Source organism: Mesoplodon mirus (genome assembly GCF_964341445.2).
Source record: "Mesoplodon mirus genome assembly, chromosome: X".
NCBI lineage: Eukaryota > Metazoa > Chordata > Mammalia > Artiodactyla > Ziphiidae > Mesoplodon > Mesoplodon mirus.
Genome location: NC_138981.1, coordinates 111,914,156 through 111,942,126, shown reverse-complemented (window position 1 = coordinate 111,942,126; position 27,971 = coordinate 111,914,156). Strand labels below are relative to the sequence as shown.

Genomic DNA, 27,971 nt, shown 5'->3' with positions numbered 1-27,971 from the left:
AATCTCGAAAGCAGACCTGCCCAACTGGTGTGTCACAGCACATATCCCTACACATTAATTCACTCAGCCCTTGGGGCAGCCAGGTGGGGCCTGGGGCAGCTGGAGCCCCCAGGGCAGTTGTACTAGGCAGCCTCATCAGTTTACCCCAGAGTGCCATACTAATATCTTCATGTTCTACGTGTGTCATGAAGTGAAAAGAGCCTGGGAAGTACTGCCACAAAGCACAAGCAGCACGGAAAACTGTAAGAGTTCAGACGCACAATGAATTACCCTCAATCTGTAACACCCACAGTGAAACACACCATGAAAAAGCCTGGCAGCAAGAGGGAATTCCTGAAATTGAGCTCAATGCTACAGCTGCTTTCTCGACACAGCAATTAGGACGAGGCCAAAGCAGACCAATAGTTGGGAGGGGGGAAGGAATCTAGAAAGGACTTTTTTTTTTCTTAAGCCCTCACACCTTGCTCTACCCCCACCATACTGGAACAACTGGCTCACACTGATACTATCGCTGCAAAGCACAACTCTCCAGGTGAACAACAAAAAACTGACCCCTTACTTGAAACAAAAACATTCAGGCAGATACAGACTTATTCTATAGACAAAGCCATCTGAAATTTGAAATGTCTGGCTTTTACTGTTCCATTCAAGAGCAAGTTTTTACTCTTACCTCTAAGCCTGAGCACTTTCTATCATCTATCCTATTCCCCATTTCAAAACATTTTTGAAAACCTTCCCTTTATGGTGACTCCCTTTGACTGCTGGCTCTCTTAAAAATCAAGCCTAGAACCTTTTCTCACCCTGTCCTATAATCTCCAGTTGTTCCACACCGGTGCAGTCAATGACAAACTCTCCAAGTCAAGAGTTACCCCTCTGACCTGTGACAATGCTCGTTCAACGGCAGTGCTTTTCCCAAACAAGCAGAGGGACCACGTGGAGCACAGATAAGCCTGACTTGCCCCATCCCCTTCTCTCAGCCAAACGTCTCACTTACAAGGGTGGAAGAGAGAGGGGAACAGAGGAGGGAAAACTTCAGAATGAGTTACTTTTATAGAATTTGTCATCAGATTTTAACTAGAGAATTTCCAGGGCCCAGTACTGCTAAGTCAGTGGAGACATATGACAGACATACATGGCTATGTCCTCAGCCATGAAACCATGATGGAGCCCCAAATTTCCTGACACAGGACAGCATGGAAGAGCAGCGTTTGCTAGTCTCTTTGTTCTCCAGTATACCAGAAATGAGAGTGGAGTGTGAGGAGGGAAAGGTGAGAAATGGAGGCCTGGTTGGGTGCCGGGTGAAGGGGAGTGGGGGGTCATGGTACCTATGCTCCTGAGGAGATGGTTTGCTAAGAGATGGGTAAAAGGAACAAGTGCTGGAAGGGTCATGAGCCAATGGAATTATTTCCTGGGATCATTTCCTGGTCAGTATGTCCCCACACCTCTGCAACCCTCACAACACACCCAGCTGACCAGTACTGCCCTTGAGCCTGTGGCTATCAGGTGGGAAATGAAACTGAAGCCCTACATGAAGGAAAAGTTCTGCTTAGTAAGCATACTCACCTTGATCCCATTAAAATTGTCAACAGCCAGAATTGTGCTCCTCTGGTCTTCATAGCAGAGGAAACAGAATCCTTTGGATTTCCCAGTCTTCTTGTCCCGTACCAAATTAATGTTAACAATTTCGCCATATCTATTTATTTTATAAAAGAGTAAGACACTATTGATTTAAAATGTAAAAACTTTCAGATTGGATAACAAAACAAAATTCAAATAATATAGTCTGTACGGGAGACACATCTAGAACAAGATGACAAAGAAAGGTTAAAAATAAAAAGTTAGGGCTTCCCTGGTGGTGCAGTGGTTGAGAGTCCGCCTGCCGATGCAGGGGACGAGGGTTCATGCCCCGGTCTGGGAGGATCCCACATGCCGTGGAGCGGCTGGGCCCGTGAGCCATGGCCGCTGAGCCTGCGTATCCGGAGCCTGTGCTCCGCAACGGGAGAGGCCACAGCAGTGAGAGGCCCACGTAACGCCAAAAAAAAAAATAAAATTAAAAAATTAAAATAAAAAGTTAGACAAAGATATATCAAGAACACCCAATTAAGAAATGGGTGGTAGGGCTTCCCTGGTGGCACAGTGGTTGAGAGTCCGCCTGCCAATGCAGGGGACACAGGTTCGTGCCCCGGTCCGGGAAGATCCCACATGCCGCGGAGTGGCTAGGCCCGTGAGCCATGGCCGCTGAGCCTGCGCGTCTGGAGCCTGTGCTCCGCAATGGGAGAGGCCACAACAGTGAGAGGCCCACGTACCGCAAAAAAAAAAAAAGAAATGGGTGGTAGTATTAAAATCAAAGATGAATTCAAGGCCAACAAAAAAAAAACATTTACATGTGACTAAGAGGGCTCTTTTGCTCTGAAAAAGGTCCTAATACATAACAAAAGTCATGAAATTTTATGCATAAATCAACAAATCAAAAATTATAATTAAAAATAGGATGAGCAAGTAAGAGTGAAAGTTATGAGAGATTTTAACACACCACTTTGAGTTCATAACACATAAAATTGAGAAAAACAGGCCAGAGGAATTAATTAATATAAAATTATATAATATAAATACAAATAAACATATAACTAATAATATAACAATTATATTGTTAAAAATATTAACATCAGATTAGTATATGTACAGATATATTTGATTGTACAGAAGGATGAGAATTTCTTCTCAAGAATCCATGAAACACATATTAAAATTGACTGTAGACTAGGTCTCAAAGTAAACCTCAATCATCTCTAAAAACAGCACAGACCATATTCTCCAACCACAATGTTAAACAGCTGGAAATAATATATTAAAACAAAAAATACCCTACCTAGAACTTGAAACCTATTCTCCAAGCTAACAAACTGGATGAAAGAGAAAGTAAAACAAAATAAAGAAAAGAAATCAATGGCAGACTATTTAGAAAATAACAAAAATGGGAATATATACCAAAATTTATGGGATGTGGCTAAAACCACACTCAAGAAAATCTGTAGGTGTACATCCCCTAAAAAGTCAATGTTACCATAACATAATTTAAACATATGAATAAATGAATGCATAAAAATTAAAAAATAATAATTTTGCATATCATAAAGATCACAATAAGCAAAGTCAAATGACAAACTAGGAGAAAACGTTTGCAATTTATATCACAGGTTAAGGACTAGAAAGCCATTTTTTTCTTTTTGCTATAAAAGACATTATCAGGACAACTGGTGGAGTTGAATAAAGTCTATAGATTAGATAATAATACTGCAACAGTGTTGATCTCCTGAATTTGATCACTATACTGAGGTTAAACAAGAAAATGTACTTGTATTTTGGGAAATACACATTGAAGAATTTAGGAGTAAATGTGCATCATGTCTGCAACTGACTCTCAAAAGGTTAAAAAATATGTACAGGTGGTGAGAAATAATAACAAAGCATATGTGGTAAAATGCTAACATCTGGGGACTCCGAGTGAAGGGCGTACAGGTATACTTTATACTATTTTATAACTTGCCTGTTTTAAGCCAGAAATTATTTCAAAATAAAAAGTAAAAGTAAAAAAGAATACAGGAGTTGGCTTGAAGGGACTACTACAGACCAAACTGGGACAATTTGAACATCAAGAAATAATAATAACGGCAATGTAGTATAACACATCAAATAAAAAAAAAGTCCACAGCAATACAATACATGATAAAGTGTTACAACAATAAGTTAATACCCTTAACACATGAACGGCTCTTGTAAAATCAGTAAGAAAATGAGGAATACACTAATAGGGAAAAATAGGCAAATGATATTAATAGACAATTTACAAAGAAAAAGAAATAATAAAGGCCTGTAAATCTATGAAAGGATGTTCAACCTCCCTGATGATGAAATAAAGGCAAAGTAAAATAATACTGAGAGGCTGTATGGCAAATATTTTTTTAAATAACCATTACTGATTTGGATTCAGACAAATGAGCATTCTAGTGAGAGTGGAAGTTGATACAACCTTTTCAGTGGAAATTGAAACAACCTTTTCAGAGTAATTTGGCAATGTTTATAAAACATCTTAAAAATACTACCATACTGATCCAGTAATTTCACTAAGGAAGCCATCAGGGATGCATACAAAGATGTATATATTACAATGTATATTGCAGTATAATTTATAACAGCAAAATGTTAGAAATAACGCCCAACTTTGGAAAGAAGACAATAAAGAAAAACACCAAGATGTTAACAGCTTTTCCTTAAAGTACATTCTATTTTCTTCTTTATACTTTTTCTTTTTGCCAAATGTTCTTTTTTTTAAAAACTATAAATTTTTTAACATCTTTATTGGAGGACAATTGCCCCACAATGGTGTGTTAGCCTCTGCCCTACAACAAAGTGAATCAACTACACACACACACACGTCCCCACATCTCCCCACTCCCGCATCTCCCTCCCTCCCACCCTCCCTATCCCACCCCTCTAGGTGGTCACAAAGCACCGAGCTGATCTCCCTGTGCTATGTGGCTACTTCCCACTAGCTAGCTATTTTACGTTTGGTAGTGTATATATGTCCATGCCACTCTCTCACTTCGTCCCAGCTTACCCTTCCCCCTCCCCATATCCTTAAGTCCATTCTCTAGTAGGTCTGCGTCTTTATTCCTGTCTTGCCCCTAGGTTCTTCATGATCATTTTTTTTTAGATTCCATATATATGTGTTAGCATACAGTATTTGTTTTTCTCTTTCTGACTTACTTCACTCTGTATGACAGACTGTAGGTCCATCCACCTCACTGCAGATAACTCAATTTCGTTTCTTTCTACGGCTGAGTAATATTCCATTGTATATATGTGCCACATCTCCTTTATCCATTCATCTGTCGATGGACACTTAGGTTGCTTTCATGTACTGGCTATTTTAAACAGAGCTGCAATGAACATTTTGGTACATGACTCTTTTTGAATTATGGTTTTCTCAGGGTATTGCCAAATGTTCTACAATGACTATACATTACTCTGATAACCAGAAAACAAAGTACTTTTTGAAAGCCACTGTTATCAGTCGCAAAGGCAATCTTCATGGAGAGCAACGTGTATAGCCAGAACAGAGAACTGGAATAAACACACACACTAGCTGTGTGAAATAAACACACTCAATGCAAATAAGACAAAAACAGCTCCCAGATGGAAGGCTGGATCAGGTGGAGGTATCACAAAGGGGTGGTAATTATAGGCTGTACCTGCTGTGAACTTCCCAATACCCAGGAGTTGGAGGAAGCAGCCTCTGTCCCTCTCAGGGTCCTCTACCATGGCCTTCTTCTTGCCCAATTTCTTTCCCATGGCCTTCTGCCCTATATGCTCCCCAACCATTCTGCCAGAACCTGCTGCCCCCTAAGTTGCCCAACCACTCAGCCAGGGCCCTCTGCCCACTGGATGGCCCAACCATGCCCTGCCACGGAAATGACTCTGCCAGGGTGTGCTAGCAGTGTTTGCTTGCCCAACCCCTTTTACCATGGTCCTCTGCCCCTGAGGGCTACACAGCCCAGGGGTCATGGCCCTCTGCTCCTGTGAGCTGCCAAGGCCCTCTGGCCCTATGGACTAACTACTCTATGTAGCTCTGGGGTTGTGCCCAACCCCTCTCCTACCAGCTGCCACTACTAGTGTGAGCTGCCAAGACCCTCTCCCACCCAGTGCTGCTGCTATCATCCCATAGCAGAATGAAGAATATAACATTCTCCTATACATTCTTATTCCTCAGCAGCCTGTGATTCTCAGCCTCCGGTTAAAGAGACTGGCTCTGCTCACTAACCTTACACTAATCTAGAAACAAAGCAAGCAAACTATTGACTAAACCTCTTGCTTTTTTCCCAGTTCCTCTGTGCTTTGCCCTAATCCTACAATGCCACACAGGTGTGGGCCCAGAAGGGCCCCATGATCATGAGTTACCACTAGTTTGTAGGAGCCCAAAGAGATGGGCCAACACAGTACCTTCCTGGGAGTTCCAGCATGTTCCAGTGTAGGCCTCAGTAAAAAAGTAATAAAAATAGACCAGAATCCCCAAGACAGCCTCCTAAATCATCCAACTTCTTGGATCTTCCACATTGGGAGAGTACCAGAACCATGTCCTGGGACTGATCTAAACTAGAGCAGAAGCTCCAGCCCTCCCCATGCAGGGAGGCCAGTCAGCCTAGAATTAAAATAAATGGTTTTTGTGATGCCATAAAATGTGTTATGGAAGCAAACTATTCTGATGACTGAGAAGGCAAAAAATGAAAGGGGACTTACTGTGAGAACACACAGATGATGTCCCCTTCCGTCAGCTCATAAGGAAGCCCTCCTAGAAGAAAAAAAAACACATTTCAGTTCAGCAAACATTTACCAAGTGTCTACTATGTGCCATGCATGCATCAAGCCAGGCACTGGGGGTGCAAAGAAGAGTAAACAACAGGGCCTGCCCTCAAAGAACTCACAGTCTGATGCAATGACAGAAACACATAGAAGATGTAGCAGTAGTACAGAAAAAACAGTGATTAACTTTGAGTGGAAAGATCGGGGCCACCCCTAACCAAACTAATCCTCCTCACACCCAAAATCTTCTGGACAAAGCAGATAGTTTCCAGCACAAAACTTGGATTCCATAAACATATCTTGAACTCATGTGCTCTTTATCTACAAATTCAACAGCTAAGATCCAAAATCAGTTTAAATATGCAAATATTAACCCCAACTCACACAGACTAAGGATTATAAAGTCAATTGTTAAGCATTTCATAGGAAATAAATTCCCCTGCAAATGTTTCCTTCCTCATCAGTAGAATGGGGATATTAGTATTTACTTCACAGAATTGTTATAAGAATTAAATAAAACAATGTTTATAAAATGCTTAGCACAATGTCTGGTGTAATAACCTCTTTGAATAAACTGAAATTACTGGATGTGACACAAGTGAATACAGAGATGGTGATATGACCATGGATAGAAGGCAGGAGCTAATTAGATGAGGAAAATAAATTCTGAGGGAAGGGGAATAGGGCGGGAGGGACTTGGCAATAATATGGGATAGGGGCTAAGACCATGAGTTCTAGAATCCCATAGTTCTGGCTGTTCCACTTAATAGCTATGTGGAAGGAAGTCCATTAAGTTCTCTGCAACTCAGTTTCCTTAGCTGTATAAATGGGGGGACGGGGGGTGATAAAAATGGTCTCTGAGGGCTTCCCTGGTGGCGCAGTGGTTGAGAGTCCGCCTGCCGATGCATGGGACACGGGTTCGTGCCCCGGTCCGGGAAGATCCCACATGCCGTGGAGCGGCTGGGCCCGTGAGCCATGGCCGCTGAGCCTGCGCGTCCGGAGCCTGCGCTCTGCAACGGGAGAGGCCACAACAGTGAGAGGCCCGCGTACCGCAAAAAAAAAAAAAAAAAAAAAAAAAAAAAAAAAATGGTCTCTGAGAAACCAAGTGGCACGATTCTTAGCATAGTGAATGACAAGCAATACCTATCATGAGCACTGACTTGGCAGAGAGAGAAAACTGGAAATGGGGGAGAAAAAAGACATGGAAAACGGATTCACAGGCAGAGAGCGGAAGGAAATAAAAGTGAGTGATGAATGTCGGGAGGACTGAAGGGCGGGAACGCTGAAATGTTAGGGAGCAGGTCAGGAGAGAATGAGGAGCCCTACGGGAGAAAGATGTGGGCCTCACCCAAGAAGATCCAGGCGCTGTCCTTGTACTCGGAGTGCCAAGACACCTTCTCCGCTACCCCCAGCTGGACCTCACGCTCATTCAGCTCGTTGATCAGTTTAACTTTAGTTAAAGGGCTGCAGAGGGAGCGGAAAAGCGCACAAGTAAGCGCGGCCCGGCCTGAGGTAAAGGAGAGCAAATCTGGGGGACTAATTTTCTAGTTTCCCCGCCTCTCCCGTCCCTCAGCCCCGGTAGGCCACCTCCGGCTGCCCGTCCCCGACACCTCCCCTCAGAGGGAAGCTCTGGGGCCTTACTTCATCTCTGCGGGTTCACTCTCAGATGCTAGGAACCGACTTCCAGGAGAAGCCGTTAGACGCATGCGCAGCCCCAGCGCCGCGCGCCCATTGGTCTCCGCGGAGCTTGCGCCGCCCCGGAAGAGCGCAGCCGCGCGCCCATCGGTCTCCGTGGAGCTTGCGCCGCGCCGGAAAAACGTAGGCGCGCGCCCATTGGTCTCCGCGGAGCTTGCGCCGCGCCGGAAGAGCGCAGCCGTGCTGCGGACGCGGCGCCTGCGCACTAGGACGAGAAGCGGCTTTCCTGGTTTGGTGAACTCGTTCCTTCAGAGTTTTTCTCTGGTCCCTCCCTTCCTTCCTCTGTGAAATCGGGCAAGAGTGCGAGCCTGGTCTGTTACAGGACTTCTAGCTCTTGGACGACGCCTGGCATTGATTGGGTTAGCTATAAAGGTTTGCTGAATTAAGACTGAAAAAGGTGCCTGATACGGCGACTTGAGTCCCAGCCTTCGCTCCCAGGGCTAATTCCCACTCCATCCTTCACTCTAGCCGATTACTCACATGCACACCCCCATCAAATCATCCCTGTTCAGGAGTGACGGCAGAAAAGTGAAGAAGATACGTGAGGGGGTAAATCTTTTCTGTCTCTCAAATCCCAATGCATAGGCAACTGACAAGTGTGCCTCCATAGGCTGAATTGAATACCCAGATATTGTGTGAAAGCTGCTACCCCTTTTCCATAGTCACTCTCCTACTCAAGCGGGAGGTAGAAATTCATATTGTTAAATTAATAGCTAACAGTTGAGCAGAAAATGCTAGATTGTGGGCTAATCAATTTACATGCATTGGCCCTCTAGTAACAACCCCGTGAAGTCTATAGATACAATTATGCTCCCCATTTTATAGAAGAAACTGAGGTTTAAAGGAGTTAAAGAGCTTGAAAGGCACTCTCTCTCTACCTATCAGGTCTGGCTGATTCATCAGTCCTTACTGAGCACCTGTATTTGTCCTGTACAGAAAGTCTGTAGACAGGATTGTAAGGTTGGGTTCTCTGCCTTCAAAGAGCTATAATATCATCGAGGGGACACGGTATATTTACTTGATATATTTTACTCCAGAAATAATCAGGAACATGTAGAAGAGGTGGTGGCATATAATGTGTGAATAAACCATATTGAAGACTTGAATCCATCTTGCATATGTGGACATCAGTATCTGGTCTCAGATCATGCATGGTCTATAAGTGAAATTCCAGAGCTGTGTAGTTCTCTGTGTAGGCCTAGCTCAGAGCCCCAGAAACTAGGCACTTCAAAAAAGTACTTTGGTGACGATGGTGATGATGACAACTGTACCCTCAGTGGTTCACGATGTACCCAATGACTTGCCAAGAAGCAGAACAGAGGCTGCCCATAAATGACAGTTTCTCTTTATTCATTCTGTGGCTCTTCCCCTCCCCTACTCCAACCCAGCTATTCATTAACTTTGTAGAATTACCTTGGCAATGAAAACTAAACAGTGACAGATTGCATATGGGTTTTATCTGTTCCTAGAAACCTTAGGTTGCTTAGTTGTAGGGTTGAAGTAGTCACTGCAGAGTGGTAAACTAGCATGCAGTATTATCTGGCTGGATTCATCAGGCAACTGTGAAATGAGAGAATTGGAGCAATACCTGGGCCTCAGTCATCAGAGTTCAAAAGGAAGATGAAGCAAAAGAGGAGAATAAGATGAACGAAATAATAGCCACCTTGGATGGCAAATGCTGGTCCTCCTCTCAGACAGTAAATTCAGAGGGTCCTCTGGACTCCCATCCCCTTTCCACTCAGACTTATGGAAATCTCTAGGCATATCTTACCTACCAATTCCTACCAATTGGAAGCACATCCATGGAGGTGTCCCAGGTAAACTGGGAAGATTTTTAGCTCTCCCAGCTTCTACTCCTTTCTCCACCAATAACATTCATTTAGCACCCACTGTATGCAGAGGTCATTTCTAGTTTCAGTGCGTAATACTAAGGAAACTGAAGGCAGTCCCCACATTCAAGGAAAAGCTGAACAATATGTCTAGCCAAATTCATCTCTCCACTTCCCACCACCACACCACATCCCAAAACAGCCTTCCCTCACATCAAAACGGTCTTCCCTCCTGACTTCTCAATTTCAGGCGATGTTATCACCATTTTCCTGGTTGCCCAGGTTCAAAAACAGGGATGTCATGCTTCAGTCTTCCCTATTACTCACCCAAAAATATATATCCAGGGCTTCCCTGGTGGCGCAGTGGTTGAGAGTCCGCCTGCCGATGCAGGGGACACAGGTTCGTGCTCCGGTCCAGGAAGATCCCACATGCCGTGGAGCAACTGGGCCCGTGAGCCATGGCCACTGAGCCTGCACGTCCGGAGCCTGTGCTCCACAACAGCAGAGGCCACAACAGTGAGAGGCCCACGTACCGCAAAAAAAAAAAAAAAAAAAAAATATATATATATATATATATATATATATATATATCCAATCACCAATTCCTAATAATTGTGGCACTGCAGTGTCTATAAAATACATTCCGTCTACTCTCAGTGGTGTTCCAAGTCATTGTCACATGGCTCCCAGCTCTTTCAGTACTCTTATAACTGCCCCAGCCCCTGTTCTCCAGTCTTTTCTCCCACTGCACCTCACCATGATGCCTCAACTTCAGCCAGGCTCCACTTCTATCCATTCCCTCAAAGGCCCCTTTCATTATCCAATCCAAATACCTCTTCTGAGAGAGCCCCATATCCCTGGGCCACTCGCCTCTCTCTAACTGAAACCTGCCCAAACTCCAAACTCTCATCAAGACATCTCTCATGCAGGAAACCTTTCCTGACCTTGCCAGCCTACAGTGATGGCTCTCGCTTCTGAACTCTGCAGCACTTCGCCGCTCTTTTATGTTCTCCCCCCAGAAAGACTGTGAGATCCTAGAAGGTAAAGACTGCATCTTTAAGCTCTCAGCACCTCAAACCTCAAACACTTTCCTGCACACATAGCAAGCACACAATACACTTATTGGTTAATGAAACTGAAAACACAACTATGGTTACCTTTAGGGAAACAGATGAAGGTGGGGGAAAGAGGCTTTTATTTTCCCCTTGTTCCTTTCTATACTGTTAGAATTTTCTTACCATTATCCAGCTATCTTACCTTTATCACACTTTTTTATTGTCATGTTATCTTGGCAGAAAGAGTATAATCTTAATTTTCTTGCTTTTGTCTTTTATTCATTCATTCAACAAATATTTATTGAGCAACTATTATATGCTAGACACTGTTCTAAGTGCTGGGGTTATAACAGTAAACAAGGCAAGTGGAATTCCTGTCCTTACATTCTTGTTGGGGAAGAAGGAAAACAGACATAAATATACATTCGATGTTGATAACTGCTATGAAGGAAAAATAAAGCAGCATTAGGGGGCAGAGAGTGAGAGAGTATTGCTATTTTATAAAGGGTGTCAGTCAAAGAAGCCCCCCCCCCCGATAAAGTGACATGGAGGCGGAGATCTGCAAGAAGATGGGGAGCAAGCCATGGGTGTATCTGGGAGAAGACTGCTCTAGGTAGCAGGAACAGTACGTGCAAAGGTCCTGAGACAGGAGTGTGTTTGAGAAACAACAAGGAGGCCAGAGTGACTGGAGAGGAGCAGGCAAAGGAAAGAATGACAGATTTTTGTTTATTTAACAAAATCCAATTAAATACCCACCATGTACCAGACATTGTTCTAGGTACTTTACATATATTAATTCATTTACTTCTGACGACAACCCTATGAAGGAGATACTGTAATCCCCATTTTGCTGATGAGGAAACTGAGGCACAGAGAGGTTAAGTCACTTACCCTAGGTCACACAATGGGAGAGCCAGGATAGTGTGGCTTCAAAGTCTGTACCCTTAGCCACTATGCACAGGATAAGTGGGGGTCAGGGGAGCAAATCAGGCATGGCCATGTTGGGTGGCAACTTTGGATTTTACTCAGTGTGAGGTGAGAAGCCACTGAAGGATTTTAGTCTGACTTACATTTTAGCAGGATCACTTTGGCCACAGATTGGAAGTGGCCAGGGGCGGGGAAGTGGGGGGGGATGCCTAAGGTAGAAGCAGGAAGACTAGTTAGGAAGCTCTGCAATAATTCAGGCAAAAGATGTTGGTGGTTTGTCTCAGAGTGACAGCAAAGGAGGTGGTATTCCATGCTGGTATCTTTTTTTTCTTTCTTTTTTTTTTTTTTTTTGCGGTACGCGGGCCTCTCACTGTTGTGGCCTCTCCCGTTGTGGAGCACAGGCTCTAGACGCACAAGCTCAGCGGCCATGGCTCATGGGCCCAGCCGCTCTGCGGCATGTGAGATCTTCCTGGACTGGGACACGAATCCGTGTCCCCTGCATCGGCAGGCAGACTCTCAACCACTGTGCCACCAGGGAAGCCCCTGGTATCTTTTTAAGCTAAAAAAATATATTAAAAAAATAAATAAGAACACATCTAACACCAACATAAAGTCATATCCTGTATTTGCGAGTGTTTAGGTGCTGGGCTAGATGCTGGGGATACTACAGTGAACAAGACCACAAGACACCAGCTCACAATGTTGCCAGACAGTTACATATGTGAATAAATATAACACAAAAGGATGAGTGTCATAATGAAGACATGAGTGAAATGCTATTGGAACTAGATAAGGAATCGGTTAATTCTGATTGCTTGGGGTCAGAGGGAGCTGGGGATGGAAAGCAGATTGTCGTGTAAAGATACAGAAAGGCAGGTAACAGTTGAGCTGGACCTTGAAGGCAATCACCATGCAGGTGGAAGATAGGGGATGGGTGCCATGCAGAAAGAGCATTTCAAGCAGAGGAACCAGCAGAAGAAGAACCACCAAAGGCAAAAGCATCAAAGTGTGAAAAGTGTATGGTGTACTTACAATGCCAAGACATGGAAGCAACCTAAGTGTTCATCAACAGATGAATGGATAAAGAAGATGTGGTATATATATATATATATATATATATATATGTATATATATATATATATATATATATATATATATATATATATATATACACACACAATGGAATACTACTCAGCCATAAAAAGAATGAAATAATTCCAAGTGCAGCAACATGGATGGACCTAGAGATTATCATACTAAGAGATTACCATACTAAGATTATCATACTAAGGGAAGTAATCCAGAAAAAGAAAGACAAATATTATATATGTAAACAACAAGCACAGGGAACTATATTCAATATCTTGTAATAACCTATAATGGAAAAGAATCCGAAAGAGAATATATATATATGTATATCATTAACTTTGCTGTACACCTGAAACTAACACAACGTTGTAAATTAACTACACTTCAATTTTTAAAAAGTGTATGGTGTGACCAGGGGATGGAATGGGGGGCAGGGCATCCTATGAAGATGGAAGAGTTCAGGCCATTTTTTGAAGGGCCTTGTAGATGAAGCCAAGAAAGTCAGATTCCATTCTTTTACATGTAGCTGTCCAGTTTTCTCAGCACCACTTATTGAAGAGGCTGTCTTTTCTACATTGTATATTCTTGCCTCCTTTATCAAAGATAAGGTGACCATATGTTCGTGGGTTTATCTCTGGGCTTTCCATTCTGTTCCATTGATCTATATTTCTGTTTCTGTGCCAGTACTATACTGTCTTTATTACTGTAGCTTTGTAGTATAGTCTGAAGTCAGAGAGCCTCATTCCTCCAGCTCCATTTTTCTTTCTCAAGATTGCTTTGGCTATTCGGGGTCCTTTGTGTTTCCATACAAATTGTGAAATGTTTTGTTCTAGTTCTGTGAAAAATGCTGTCCATCGACAGATGAATGGATAAAGATGTGGCACATATGTACAATGGAATATTACTCAGCCATAAAAAGAAACGAAATTGAGTCATTTGTAGCGAGGTGGATGGACCTAGAGACTGTCATACAGAGTGACGTAAGTCAGAAAGAGAAAAACAATACCATACGCTAACACATATATATGGAATCTAAAAAAAAAAGTGGTTCTGAAGAACCTAGGGGCAGAAGAGGAATTAAGATGCAGAGGACATAGAGAATGGACTTGAGGATACGGGGAGGGGGAAGGGTAAGCTGGGACGAAGTGAGAGAGTGGCATGGACATATATACACTACCAAATGTAAAATAGATAGCTAGTGGGAAGCAGCCACATAGCACAGGGAGATCAGCTCGGTGATTTGTGTCCACCTAAAGGGGCGAGATAGGGAGGGTGGGAGGGAGACACAAGAGAGGAGTTATGGGGTTATACGTATATGTATAGCTGATTCACTTTGTTATACAGCAGAAACTAACACACCATTGTAAAGCAATTATACTCCAATAAAGATGTTTAAAAAAAAAGTCAGATTCCAGCCTGTAGGCAATGAGAGGTGATCATATGGCTCAGTCATTCAGTCATTCAGCCAACCAACAAGGCAGCTGCTTTTGTTGAGGACCTGCTATACACACATACTGCATTAGGTACTGAGAATACAAAGGTGAACATGCTCGGTCTCAAGGGAAAACACATATGTGGAGGGAAAAAAATACAATCCCGGTATTCTCCCTTAACCCTGGGAATGAAATGGTCAATTTTATTTTAGATCACCTTGGAACCACTATGGAGAATAGACTGAAGGTGCACAAGTTCTTATGTTGGGAGAGCAGTTGGCTGTGATGTGCAGGACCAAAGTCAACAGACTTCCGTGGTACCATATGTTGATTGAAGTAAATGTGGGTGGTGAGGAAACATCTAGGGATGACGCTTAGGTTTCTGGTTCAAGACTAGCTGGGTAGTGACATTCTGCTGAGGCAAGAAAGTCAGGGAGGAAGACTGGTTTGGGAGAAAGATTATGAATTCATTGGTAAACTGTTGAGTCAAAGTGCCTGAGAAGCCAAGAAAGGAGATGAGGAGGAGGATGACAGATGAAGATGAAGCAGCAGGAGAAAGTAGGATTCAAGAAGAGTGAAAGGTGATCAACATTGTCAGACACTACAGAAAAGGTCTCTTGGTAGAAGCACCTTTAATTTTTCAGTGTTTTCATCCACTTATTTCAATTGATCCAGAAACAATGTCACCATCAGGAAGGTGACTCAAGAGGACCCATAAATCTAAGCAGCATGCCATCCTGTACTTACCTGCTCCCACACTGGAGACTTAGGGGCAATGCTGCTTGATGGAAGCAAAACAGAAGCCTAAAACAATGGATGCAGGCCACACTTTTTAAAGAAAGCTGTTTAAATGTATTTGTTTAAAAGATCTGGTCCTGATTTGTAGGTTTCCTGGAGGACTAAAGGGAATAAGAAATGATGTATTGTGTTAACAGAGGATCTTATCATCTCCTCCTGGGATATTAACTTGAATCCATGCGTGGGCTTCAGGGAGTCTATGAAGTCCGTGAATTTGTTTGTATGATCTGTATGTACATGAACATGTGCATTTTTTAGAGGGAGGTCCACAGCTTCCATCAGATTTTTAAAAGGTTCTATGATTCAAAAACAACAGCTAGGAGAGGGTATGAAGAAAAGGGACCCCTCCTACACTGTGGGTGGGAATGTAAATTGGTGCAGTCACTATGGAGAACAGTATGGAAGTTCCTTAAAAAGCTAAAAACAGAGTTACCATATGATCCTGCAATCCCACTCCTGGTCATGTACATCCGGAGAAAACCATAATTCAAAAAGATACATGCACCCCAATGTTCACTGCAGCACTGTTTACAATAGCCAAGACATGGAAGCAACCTAAATTTCCATCGACAGATGAATAGATAAAGAAGATGTGGTATATATATACAATGAAATACTCCTCAACCATGCAAAAAGAATGAAATAATGCCGTTTGTAGCAACATGGATGGACCTAGAGATTATTACACTAAGTGAAGTAAGTCAGACAGAGAAAGACAAATATCATGTATCACTTATGTGTGGAATCTAAAAAATGATCCAAATGAACTTATTTACAAAACAGAAATAGACTCACAGACATAGAAAAAAAAGTTTACCTTTACCAAAGGGGATAGGTGGGTGGGAGATAAATTAGGAGTTTGGGATTAACATATACACACTGCTATATACAAAATAGGTAAACAACAAGGACCTACTGTATAGCACAGGGAACTGTACTCAATATTTTGTAATAACTTAGAAGAATCTGAAAAAGATTATATATGTGTATAAATACATGTATGTATGTATAACTGAATCACTGTGCTCTACAATTGAAACTAACACAACATTGTAAATCAACTATACTTCAGCTTTTAAAAAATACCACAATAACAGCTAAGGATAACTGCCTTAGATAAGCACCTTTGATTATCTGTGAATACCGTCATCCACAGATAATTGAGAGCAGTCTGCAAAGCTTAGCAAGAAGATGTTGCAGGAGAACTGGCATGAGTTATGTGAGTCAGGTATTGGTGAACTGGAAACACAACTGCACCCCTATGGGCTCCCCGCCAGGCTCAGCACAACTGTTGGCCCCTGGCAGTCTGATGCTTTAGGTAGAATCCCAAGTAACTGGACAGAGAATCCCGAACTCTTGAGGAGCAAGAGGCCAAGTTGCTTCCAGGGGTGAGTATGCCTTCTAGAAGACACACAACAGATGTCCTTTTACCACCCGGCTGTCATTTTCCCCTTCCTCCACTGCCCAGAGCAGCAGCTTTCCACACGTCAAGCACCACAAATTTCAGAAGCAACCAAGATTTCTGATAAGCTGACTTTGAAAGCAGAATCCAGTTCCAGAGAAGAAAGTGAGAAAGTAAAGAAGAAATTGCTGGGGGAGTAAATGGCTCTGATCCAAGAGGAGCCCCCTGTAATCACAAATCACATTTACTCTAAATCCATGATGTTAAATCCCCATTGGCATGCAGGCCTATGGAGTGTGTGTGCTGAACTGAACTGAATGGGACAATCATACCAGATGGGGTGAGGAACAGAGCTGGGCCAATCCAACTGGAGCTGAATGGAAAAGCATTTTTGAGAGATGACAGGAGCCTGCCTACTCAGGTCAATCTCCAACCCAATGACTAGTGCTCCACTCCCTATTCTCCAAAATGTTCCCTGCATGATCAGCTTTTACTGCCCTCATTTTCACTATTTGAGCCAGACTTTTTCTGGGGTGTTCTGTTGCTGAGCCATATCACAGAATGACATATCGAGACCAAGGTGAAGAAGCTAGTTAGCAGGAATGATCCAGAAACACTGATCCAGAGAGTAGGAGACAGTCTGCAGATTAGGGAAAGGAGTGGGTGGGCCACAGGGCAGAGAAGCCAGATCACTGAGACACATCATTGAAAAGACTAGATCAGATGGGCGATCAGAGAGACAAGCTGAGGGGCAAGCAAAGCCCTCAGAAAAGAAGCACAGGACGGGCCTGTCTTGGCTCAAGTTACAATGACATTGCATGTAGGCTGGCAGCATTCTTCTTGTATGTGGTGAGGGCTAGCATCCTTCATGAGGCTGGGCACAGGTTTTCAAAGCTTTCAGATGATGCCACACAGCTTTCACCCTTTCTCTGGTCAGCAATTTACATTTCTGTAATAACATTACAATTCTGAAGAGACCAGCTGACAGAGTTACAAGAATGTAGACTCCGAGGCTTGGCAGACCTGGGTTCAAACCCCAGTTCTGCCCCTTGCTAGCTGTGGAACCCTGAGCAGTTTAATTAGCTTCAATGAACTTCCATGTGCGTTGGCGATAATATCATCTCACGGGGATATTGTGAGGAATAAATGAGATCACCCATGTAAAGTGTCTGTGATAAAATGTAGGTATTACTAATATTAACAATAATCTTCTCAGATTCCACATACCCCCAGGCATTGTTACAATCCCCCACCCCTTCTGCAACCCCCAAATCTTACCCCCAGATCTTCCTCAGGAAAGAGTTGGAAATGGCTGTCTGAGAATGTGTGTGTGTGCATTTCTGTATAGTCTGAAAAAGGCCTTTGCAAACTAGTGCCTGAGTTGGAATAGGAAGGGGGAGTTTTGAGGAGGTTTTTTCTTTTGAAATTACATGAATACATCCTCACTGTGAGAATATATAACAAGTAAGAAGTACTCAAAGTAAATCGTGATGGTCTCTCTTCACCCCCCATCAATCCCACTCCCCACCTCACAGTTATTCACTCACTGTTAACAATCTCCTCTCTATACATTTAGCTGAGGTTTGGGGTTTTATTTTCATAAGTGGGTTCAGACTCTACATATTGATGTGTGACTTGATTTATCAACCAACACCAAGTCTTGGAGGTCTCTCTGTGTCAGGACAAATAAACCCATCCCATTCTTTTCACACCACTGCATAATATTTCACAGTAATGGATGTACCAGTCTACTCATTCAGGAAGAGATATTAAAGTCCTGGGCAAGATGCAGCTAAACCATCACCGGCAGATGGCTGGTCTAGGTACCATGAGAAATCAGGTGTGACTTGTCTTGAATATCTTCCTAGAGCTCCTCTCCCACGAGTCTGGCTCCAAAGCCAGGCTCTGTTGAAGCCTGGCATCTCCTGCAGTCCCATTCCAGCTGAAACCTGTGGCCCTTTGTCCCATTCCCTCGGGGTGGATAAAGCGCCCTGTTGCATCCTTGGTGACAGCTCACTGTGACCAGCCTTTAATGCATTCATTATAGGATAGTTTGACCAGAGAATAAGCCCTTTCATTCTTCCCTCTCTCAACCCAAGCTTGTTTGCCTTGTCAATGCTCCACACTGGAGACTTAGAGTCCTCAGTCTGCTCCAGGACTCTAAGGACCAGCAACCAACCTCCCAGGAAGGAACCATGTTCTCTGTGGCTATGACCTAGGACACACAGCTGAGACCAGGTGGTGATGTGGGAAAGGGGGTGGAAAATACCAAGGGCAACACAGAGATGGGGGTAGCTAAGAATGAAGGGAGAGAGCTAAGGGAGACTCTTGGAGGCCCATCAAAAACAGATTGTGTAGGGAGTGAAAGACAATTCAGCGGGAATAATGATGTTTTGCACCACTGCAGAATCTCCTTCTAAGGCCCTCCTGGCAGGTGGGCATTCATCGTTTACTTGCATACTTCCAATGACAGAGAGCTCACTATTTTCCAAGGATGCCTAAATTAGTTTGAATCAGCGTGTGGGTTCCTGAGACAGAAAACAGGAAAGTGTTAATGGCTAAAAGAAAACAAATAACTGTCTAGGATATGAGCAAAGGAAGAGTAGACTGAGAAGAGCATCTGTTGGGGATGGAGGGAAAAGAGACCTGGGCAGCAGAGAATACTGGTGTGATAGGCAGAATAATGGTCCCCACACCACCAAACATGTGCACATCCTAATCCCCAGAACCTATGAGTATTTTACCTTACATGACAAAAGGCACTTTGCAGATGTGATTAAGGATCTTAATATGGGGAGGATATCATGGATATCTGGGTAGACTCAAAGTAATCACAGGGTCCTTTAAAAGAGGGAGGCAGAAGGGTAAGAGTCAGAGGAGGAGATGTGATTATGGAAGCAGAGGTCTGAGTGATGTGCCATGAGCCAAGGAATATGCTCAGCTTCTAAAAGCTGAAAAAGACAAGGAAATTATTCCCTGCTAGAGGCTCCCGAAGGAATGCAGCCCTACCAACACCTTGATTTGAGCCTGTGGGACCAGTTTGGGCCTTCTGATCTTGAGAACTAAGATAATAAATTTGTGTGGTTTAAGCCGCTGTGTTTGTGGTAGTTTGTTACAGCAGCAAAATGAAACTAATACAACCAGGCACCTGACAGTAGGAGAGAGGAAAGGACAACTTTAACATGCCTACAGATCACCTGGAGATCTTGTTCAAATGCAGACTCTGCATCAGTAAGTCTTGGGCAGGGCCTGAGATTTGCATTTCTACCAAGCTGTCAGGTCATACCAATGTTCCTGATCTGATACACCCTTTGATTAACAAGAGGATATAAGAAAATCAAGAAAAATACCTGTGTAACATTTTACTGTTCATAAAGCCTTTTTGCATCCATCATATCTCATTTTTATCATACCCACAACACTGAGAGGTAGGTATTATTGTCCCCATGTCACACATGAGGAAGCCAAAGCTAAATCAGAGAGGTGAAGTCATTTGTCCACACAAAAGCACAGAAATAGCGTCAGGCTGGCCCCCAGGTGCCCTGACTCCAGAGCCTGTGCTTCTGCCATTTGACAGTGGTTCCCACCCCTGGCTGAATATTAGAATCACCTGCAGACCTTTTAAAACTCCAGATGCAGAGGTCAAATCCCAGACTAATGACATCAGAATCCCTTGGTGTGTGACCCAAACATCACTAGTTTTGGAATCAACAAGTGATTCCACTGCACAGCAAAGGTTAAGAACCGTTTCACTAGAGCATTTCACTAGAGCAGCATCAGCATCAGCATCACCTGGGAACTTGTTAGAAATGCAGATTCTTGGGCCCACCCCAGAACTAACACATTCAGAACTCTGGAGGTGAGGCTCAAGAATCTGGGTGTTAACCAGCCCTCCAGGGGATTCTGATGCACTCTTGAGTTTTAGCATGGGTTTGAAAAGGGCCACCTTGACTCCACGCATAGAGTCAAGGGCTGGGAAAACAAAAGCACACCTTAGATCCAGGTATAAAATTAGGCCAGGTGCTAAGCGACTGAAACCAGCCTCCTAATGGATGTACCAAAGAATAAAAACAGTTCTCAGGTTGGCAACCAGAATACCAAGTCCCCACGCCACAACCTTTCTGATCCTTTGTAAGAGAGACATCTGCCAAAGGCCCTCTCAGACTGTCAAAACATCCTGGAATATAATATTTGCTTCCAACTCTGCACCTTGCTCTTCACTCCCTCACTTAAAACACTAACCTTTCCCATTTGTGCTCTGACCTGAACTGAGTAAACAAGCTTCTAACCACTCTTCTCCCCACCCCTCTCTTCTTGGTATCCAAGATGAGAGTAGCAGGCAAAAGGTTAGTTCTAATGTACCTGAGCAAATGGATATACAATCTAAAATAGCAGTGAGCTACACAGCCGCCCTCCCTGGGCCCATCTCACCTGCCTCAGCAACACTGCCGCCCTTTGGCCTAACTCTATCCCTGGAAAATGGAAAATTCCACAACCAAACATTAGAGTAGATACTTTCCAGAATGGAGCTCACCTCCCCTTCTCCTGTTCCAGAGATACCTCAAGTCTAAAGGATCAAGAAAAACAAGGCTAATATGATCCTGCAATCACACTCCTGGGCATATATCCAGAGAAAACTCTAATTCGAAAAGATACATGGATCCCAATGTTCACTGCAGCACTATTTACAATAGCCAGGACATGGAAGCAACCTAAATGTCCATCGACAGATGAATGGATAAAGAAGCTGTGGTATATACATACAATGGAATATTACTCAGCCATAAAAAAGAATGAAATAATGCCATTTGCAACAACATGGATGGACCTAGGGATTATCACACTAAGTGAAGTAAGGCAGAAAGAGAAAGACAAATACCATATGATATCACTTATATGTGGAATCTAAAATATGACACAAATGAACTTATCTACAAAACAGAAACAGACTCACAGACATAAAGAACAGACTTGTAGTTGCTAAGGGGGAGGGAAGGTGGGGAAGGGAGGGATTGGGAGTTTGGGATTAGCAGGTGCAAACTATTATATGTAGGATGGATAAACAAGGTCCTACTGTACAGCATAGGGCAATATATTCAATACCCTGCAATAAACCATAATGGAAAAGAATATGAAAAAGAACGTGTATATATGTATAACTGAATCAATTTGCTGTACTGTAGAAATTAACACAACATTGTAAATCAACTACACTTCAATAAAATAATTTTTTTTAAAAAAAGAAAGGCAAAGCTACAGGATCGAGAAAGTAGAAGGCAGGGAATTTCTTGGTGGTCCAGTGGTTAGGACTCCATACTTCCACTGCAGGGGGCACAGGTTCAATCCCTGGTCAGGGATCCTGCATGCCTCACGGTGTGGCCTCAAAAAAAAAAAAAAAAGAAAGAAAGAAAGTACAAGACTGGCAGCCACAACTCATGACCAGAGACATGGTCCAACATAGTGCAGAGAAAGTTCTCAGTGAGTATACCCAATAGACAGCAGCTCTCGACAGGGAGAAGGCTCTATTCTAAACTGAATAACAGCTAGTAACAATTCTGTTTTGCTTTTCCTGCCCTTCTGAATCCTCAACTAATCAAGTTCTGAGGAATGAGAAATAGGGGACCAGCACACCCTATTTGAAAAAATTAGAATCTGAGGTGTTAGGAAACAACAGGTATAGCTGATTCACTTTGTTATAAAGCAGAAACTAACAGACCATTGTAAAGCAATTATACTCCAATAAAGATGTTAAAAAAGAAACAGCCTAAGCATGTGGTAACTCCCCTGAAAGTATGCTGGACCCTAAAATAGCTTGCCTGCCCCACTTCCCACTTCAACTGATTATGATCATTTTGCTCGATTAAAAGCAGTCATAATAGTAACTGAGAATTCGTTATTAAGCAAATGCTTAATTAAACTGAGATTAGTTGTTAAGCTAGAACTTGAGGCTTAGGAAGAAAAGAAGTGGACATCTAAGATCAAGCTATGGAGAAAGAAAAAGTGTGATTAGAGTCAATTATATATTCTGCCAGACGGAAGACCTGATGAATGTCCGAGTCTCTCCAAACAAAGTCCTTGAAACATCAGTGAAGGGAGAGAGCCTGGCGAGACAACGGGCAGCAGGTACTTGGGAGCTGTCTAGTAACTTGGTGGTGGGAGGAGGGACTAGCTCAGGACCCAGGGAGACGTCTGCGCTTGGATTGCTGCCTTCAGAGAGTTGGAGAGGCAAGAGGCTGAGGACTGAAAACGAGACGGGGAGTGATTCTCAGTGACCAGCAGTACCCCAAAGAAAGGAAGTTTCCGGCCTGGACTGCCAGCGATGGCCGGCACTGCCTTGCAGCTCTGAACCCACCGCTCTGCCGCCCCCCGTGAGAATTTGAGCTGGAGAGCCAGCATGCCTTGGTAAGTGGAAATACTGCCACTTCAAGACATGGAGTCATCTTTCTCATTCGGAGTGATCCTTGCTATCCTGGCCTCCCTCATTATTGCTGCTAATGCCCTAGTGGCCATGGCTGTGCTGTCGTTGATCCACAAGAATGATGGTGTAGGTCTCTGCTTCACCTTGAATCTGGCTGTGGCTGACACCTCGCTTGGCCTGGCCATCTCTGGCCTAGTCACAGACCAGCTCTCCAGCCCGGCTCGGCCCACACAGAAGACCCTGTGCAGCATTCGGATGGCATTTGTCACTTCTTCTGCAGCTGCCTCTGTCCTCACGGTCATGTTGATTGCCTTTGACAGGTACCTTGCCATCAAGCAGCCCCTCCGCTATTTCCAGATCATGAATGGGCTCATGGCCGGGGCCTGCATTGCCGGGCTGTGGCTGGTGTCTTACCTCATTGGCTTCCTCCCACTCGGGGTCCGCGTATTCCAGCAGACCGCCTACAAGGGGCCCTGCAGCTTCTTCGCTGTGTTTCACCCGCACTTCGTGCTGACCCTCTCCTGCGTTGGCTTCTTCCCAGCCCTGCTCCTCTTTGTCTTCTTCTACTGTGACATGCTCAAGATTGCTTCCATGCACAGCCAGCAGATCCGCAAGACGGAGCATGCAGGAGCCCCGGCTGGGGCTCACCGGCCCCCACGGACCCCCAGTGACTTCAAGGCTGTCCGCACTGTGGCCGTTCTCATTGGCAGCTTCACTCTGTCCTGGACCCCGTTCCTTATCACTAGCATTGTGCAGGTGGCCTGCCAGGAGTGCCACCTCTACCCAGTGCTGGAACGGTACCTGTGGCTGCTTGGTGTGGGCAACTCCCTGCTCAACCCACTCATCTATGCCTATTGGCAGAAGGAGATACGGCAACAGTTCTCCCAGATGGCCCTGGGAATGAAGAAGGGGCTCGCCGCATTCCTCCTCCTTCTCTCGGCCAGGGATAGTGGCCCACAGGGGCCCAGGGAAAGTGCCCGTCACATCACCACCGTCTCCCACTCAGAGCTTAATGGCTAAGATGGTAAGGGCAGACAAGTTTCAAAGTGCCCCCCTCTCCCTTCTCAGAGCCCCAGCTAGGAGACCAGGTGGATCTAGGGAAAAGAGAGCACTTGCTTCCAGCAACTGACCACCCCCTGCACCTCCTTACCTCAGACTGAGAGGTAACTAAGGCAGGGTGCTGACTTCCCTCTATAATCAGCTTCCCCATTTGCAAATCTCCATTCCTCCCTGCCCTTCTTTTGCAATGAGTCTGTTTCTCCTGTAGAGGTATACTTACTTAAAGCAAGAAGTGTACTACTGGAAAGATGCTTAAACTCAAATCTTATTTTTGAATACACTAGAGTAGCACTGTCTAATAGAAGTCTAATGCAAGCCACCTATGTAATTTTAAATGTTCTAGTAGTCATATTAAAAAGGTAAAAAAAAAGGAAGCAGGTGAAAATAATGTTTCATTTAACTCAATATATCCAAAACATTAATTCAACATGTAATCAATATAAAAGATTGTTACCCTATTTTTTAATGCTAAATCTTTGAAGTCTGGTGTGTATTTTACCCTTACAGAATACCTCAATTCAAACTAGCCATGTGCCAAATGCTCAAGAGCCACACGTGGCCCGTGGCTATCATATTAGACAGCACAGCACTGGAGAAATGAGGTTCTGTTCTTTTTAACTGTGTACTACAGTGATTTGCTTTGGTGAAATGAGGAGTCCTGCCCTCCCTGATGTAAATCAGACATTTCATGTAGTGAGGTTGTATAAATGTAGGAACCTGAATTAGATACTAAAGCTTGTCTTTTTCCACACTTCATGGTGTTCAAAACAGTGTATCTTTGGCAAATCGCCTGTCTTGTGATTATTTCTGCTGTTACCCCTCCAACCCACCACCTTCCTAACTCTGTGGTGCCCCTTCCCCTCAGTTGGCCTCTTATGTCACTTGTAGCTACTTGCTGATGACAATGCCAAACCACAAATTCTGAGACATTGAAAGGAAAGAAAGGGAAAAAAGGGGTAGGTACCAAAAAAGGCACTGCCAAGCCCTCCACACTGGACCCACTTTGCTCCTCAGAGCTTGACCTTCTTCCACTTACTCCCAAATTTGCATTTTCCTAAGAAACTCAGTTGCATAAGAGGATGTCTCCAAAATGGCCCAGGAGACCAGCTTTATCCTGCTTTCTTGTAGGTACAGAAAATGACTGTTGGCAACTGGGAATTATACTCAGGCTCCCCCTGGGCAACCCTGGCAGCAGAAACTACAAGAATAGAGTGGGGAAGAAACCCAGGAACCACGCTCAGCCTTCCTGAGCTTTCCTGTAACCCTTTCCACAACCTCCTGGTCTCCACAGTACATTCCTAGAGAGTTTGTCTCTTAAGGCCCTCAACTAGATTATCTCCCTAGAAAGCTGCTGAGCGGACAACAAAAAAGGGCAGAAGAAACCAAAACAGTATGAATTGATTTGTCTGGGATTTGGTACCAAACACAAACACAAATAGTAACTGGGTTTGGGGACAAAATTGAAAGCAGGTTCAAATCAATGCCCTCCTTATTGGTGGTTCAAAGCTTAATTTCCTGGCCTTGCTGCAAAGGACTGATCTTCCCAAGGTAACACAAGCGAAGTGGAATGGAAGCTAGTTACAGAAGAAAGGCAAGAGCTGAGGGGAGGCCAGCTGATTGTTGTGTTATGAGGTTCAGTCTAAAAAACGCTGCTATTCCTGGGAGTCAGTGTGCGCAGTGGGAAAAGCACAGGCTTTGAAGTCCAACAGACCAGTGTTCAAATTATGATTCAGTCATTTAAATTCTCAAAGCCACAGTTTCCTCGTTTGTAAAATTGGGATGATAATGCCTACCTTATTTGGCTATAGTGACGATTAACTCAGACAATGCATAGGAAAATGCCTAGTACACCACAGCACATTGTTAGTACTCAGAAAATGTTCTCTTCCTCTTCCTTAAAAAACCTAAAGAATACAACATCCAGCTGACCAATTTAAGGGAATCCGTCACATCTGCAGACATTAGGAAAAATGAGTGATGAGAGGTGACTCAGGCTGGAAAAGACAAACATAAATCTAATACTTTAGCAGGATCAAGACAGAGCAGATATAAACAAGGCACTGTTATCATATTCTTGGGTTTAAGAGTAACTGCAATTAAGAACACTGTGTTTACTAAGCCGCCAAGAGCAGAGATACAGAATGCTGTGCTAAAGAGTCTAATGGCTTTCTTTGATGCAGGCTCCTGTACAGATAAGGCAATGCACTGGAGTGGAGACATTTAGATTTCATTCACACATCCAATGTCATCTCCTGATGGACTTGCAGAGAAGCCAGATCCTGTTCAGCAATTTGATCAAAATAGCCAAAAAGATGTTAAGACCTTGTAGGACAGAATGTAGATCAATTGGGCCCATCTATAATTTCTATGAAAAGCTTATTGTGAATCCATTAAAAAACATTGTGACATGACTAAGTTTTATACTAATTCCTTGGGTAGCTAATGTTATGTACAGCACACCTCCGTTTCAGAGGACTACTCTCAAGAACAGTACGCACAGCCCTCTGGACAGGGTCATTTTGAGTGGTTTCACAAATGTTAGAGGCAGGTTGCCCTGATCCACCAACACTCTCCTGCTTGTCCACATGACCAAAAAGCCCATCTCTGAGAGTTGGCCAGCCAGAGTTGGCCTTGGGATATCTTCTTCCTATATGATGAAGTGTTTACTGGTTCACATGGGAAATGAACTTGTGACTCACTTGCTCAGTCACTGGCCAAACTAAACAGAGACCAGTGAAAACAGCAGGCTCAAGAGATACTTCAAGAACACACAGAACAAGAGGAAACATGGTGTTGACAGCTGGGCAATGAGAACAGCAATGGGCCCAAGGCCAGACCCAACCCCTTGCTGCCATCAGCCACTCACTTATTTTGTGACTCCTTCAGTACCTTCCATGTCATCCTTCAAATGGCTGACTGGTCTGGAATCTTCTCCTTTTAATTAATAAATCTTCATTTGTTATTTCTTGCAGTCATATAAACTCAATGATGGTACCTACAAGTGTCAGCTGGCATTCATTCATTCATCTGTCCATCCATCTACCTACCCCACAAGCATTTATTGAGGGCTAGGTGCTAAAACTACTCCAGCTTTCCTGGATTTCTTTTAGAGCTATATATTGATGTATACATGATGTTCATTATTTTTTTCTGATTATAAAAGCAATTTTTTTCATTTTAGAAATTTTTGAATATACAGAAAATCATAAAGGTATCTATAATTATAGCACCCAGAGATGATCACTGTTATTTTCCTTCATCTGTTTTCTTCACTTAATATTATATTGTGCTATTTTCCTATGTCATTAAGCTTTCTTCAAAAACATGAGTTCTAAGGGTTGCATGTTTTTCAACATGAGTATATAATATTTTAACCATTTTTCTATAGTTGTACATTTATGCTATTTCCAATTTCTCACTGTTATAATACCACTGTAAATACCCTTGTATATAAATCTTTGACATGTCTGTTTAATCCCCTAAGATAAAATTCTTCAAAGTAGTATTACTAGGTCAAGGAGCATTAAACACTTACAAGAATTTTGATTCATACTTTTGCTGGCCTTTCTTGAAGGGTAATGTTTCCCTAGGATATTTGCTATGAGGAGTCAAAAGTGAGCCATAAACGAACAGACCACAGTGATATGAATATCTCAAAGAAATAAAAGTGCATGGCTTGGGGCCTCCCTGGTGGCGCAGTGGTTGAGAGTCCGCCTGCCGATGCAGGGGATACGGGTTCGTGCCCCGGTCTGGGAGGATCCCATATGCCGCGGAGCGGCTGGGCCCGTGAGCCATGGCCGCTGGGCCTGCGCATCCGGAGCCTGTGCTCCGCAACGGGGGAGGCCACAGCAGTGAGAGGCCTGCATACCGCAAAAAGAAGAAAAAAAAAAAAAAAAAAAAAAAAAA

The 27,971-nt window shown here is 43.5% G+C and overlaps 2 protein-coding genes across 3 annotated transcripts in view; one reads left to right on the top strand and one right to left on the bottom strand.

Annotated features, from left to right (window-relative positions):
• RBMX2 (RNA binding motif protein X-linked 2) overlaps positions 1–8,140 on the bottom strand; it is a 39,312-nt gene extending 31,172 nt beyond the window's left edge. For both annotated transcript variants that reach the window (XM_082609755.1, XM_082609754.1), the window contains exons 1-4: positions 8,002–8,140; positions 7,709–7,824; positions 6,298–6,349; positions 1,564–1,693 (exon numbers count right to left, since the gene is read on the bottom strand). In XM_082609755.1, coding sequence (XP_082465881.1) covers positions 1,564–1,693; positions 6,298–6,349; positions 7,709–7,824; positions 8,002–8,066 — 363 coding nt within the window. In that variant the 5' untranslated portion in view covers positions 8,067–8,140. The remainder of the gene's footprint in view (positions 1–1,563; positions 1,694–6,297; positions 6,350–7,708; positions 7,825–8,001) is intronic.
• Positions 8,141–23,018: 14,878 nt separating this feature from the next.
• GPR119 (G protein-coupled receptor 119) lies at positions 23,019–24,026 on the top strand (the record flags this gene model as incomplete). Its single annotated transcript, XM_082610510.1, has 1 exon — positions 23,019–24,026. The coding sequence occupies one exon, from the start codon at positions 23,019–23,021 to the stop codon at positions 24,024–24,026; it is 1,008 nt and encodes a 335-aa protein (XP_082466636.1).
• Between the last annotated feature and the right edge of the window lie 3,945 nt (positions 24,027–27,971).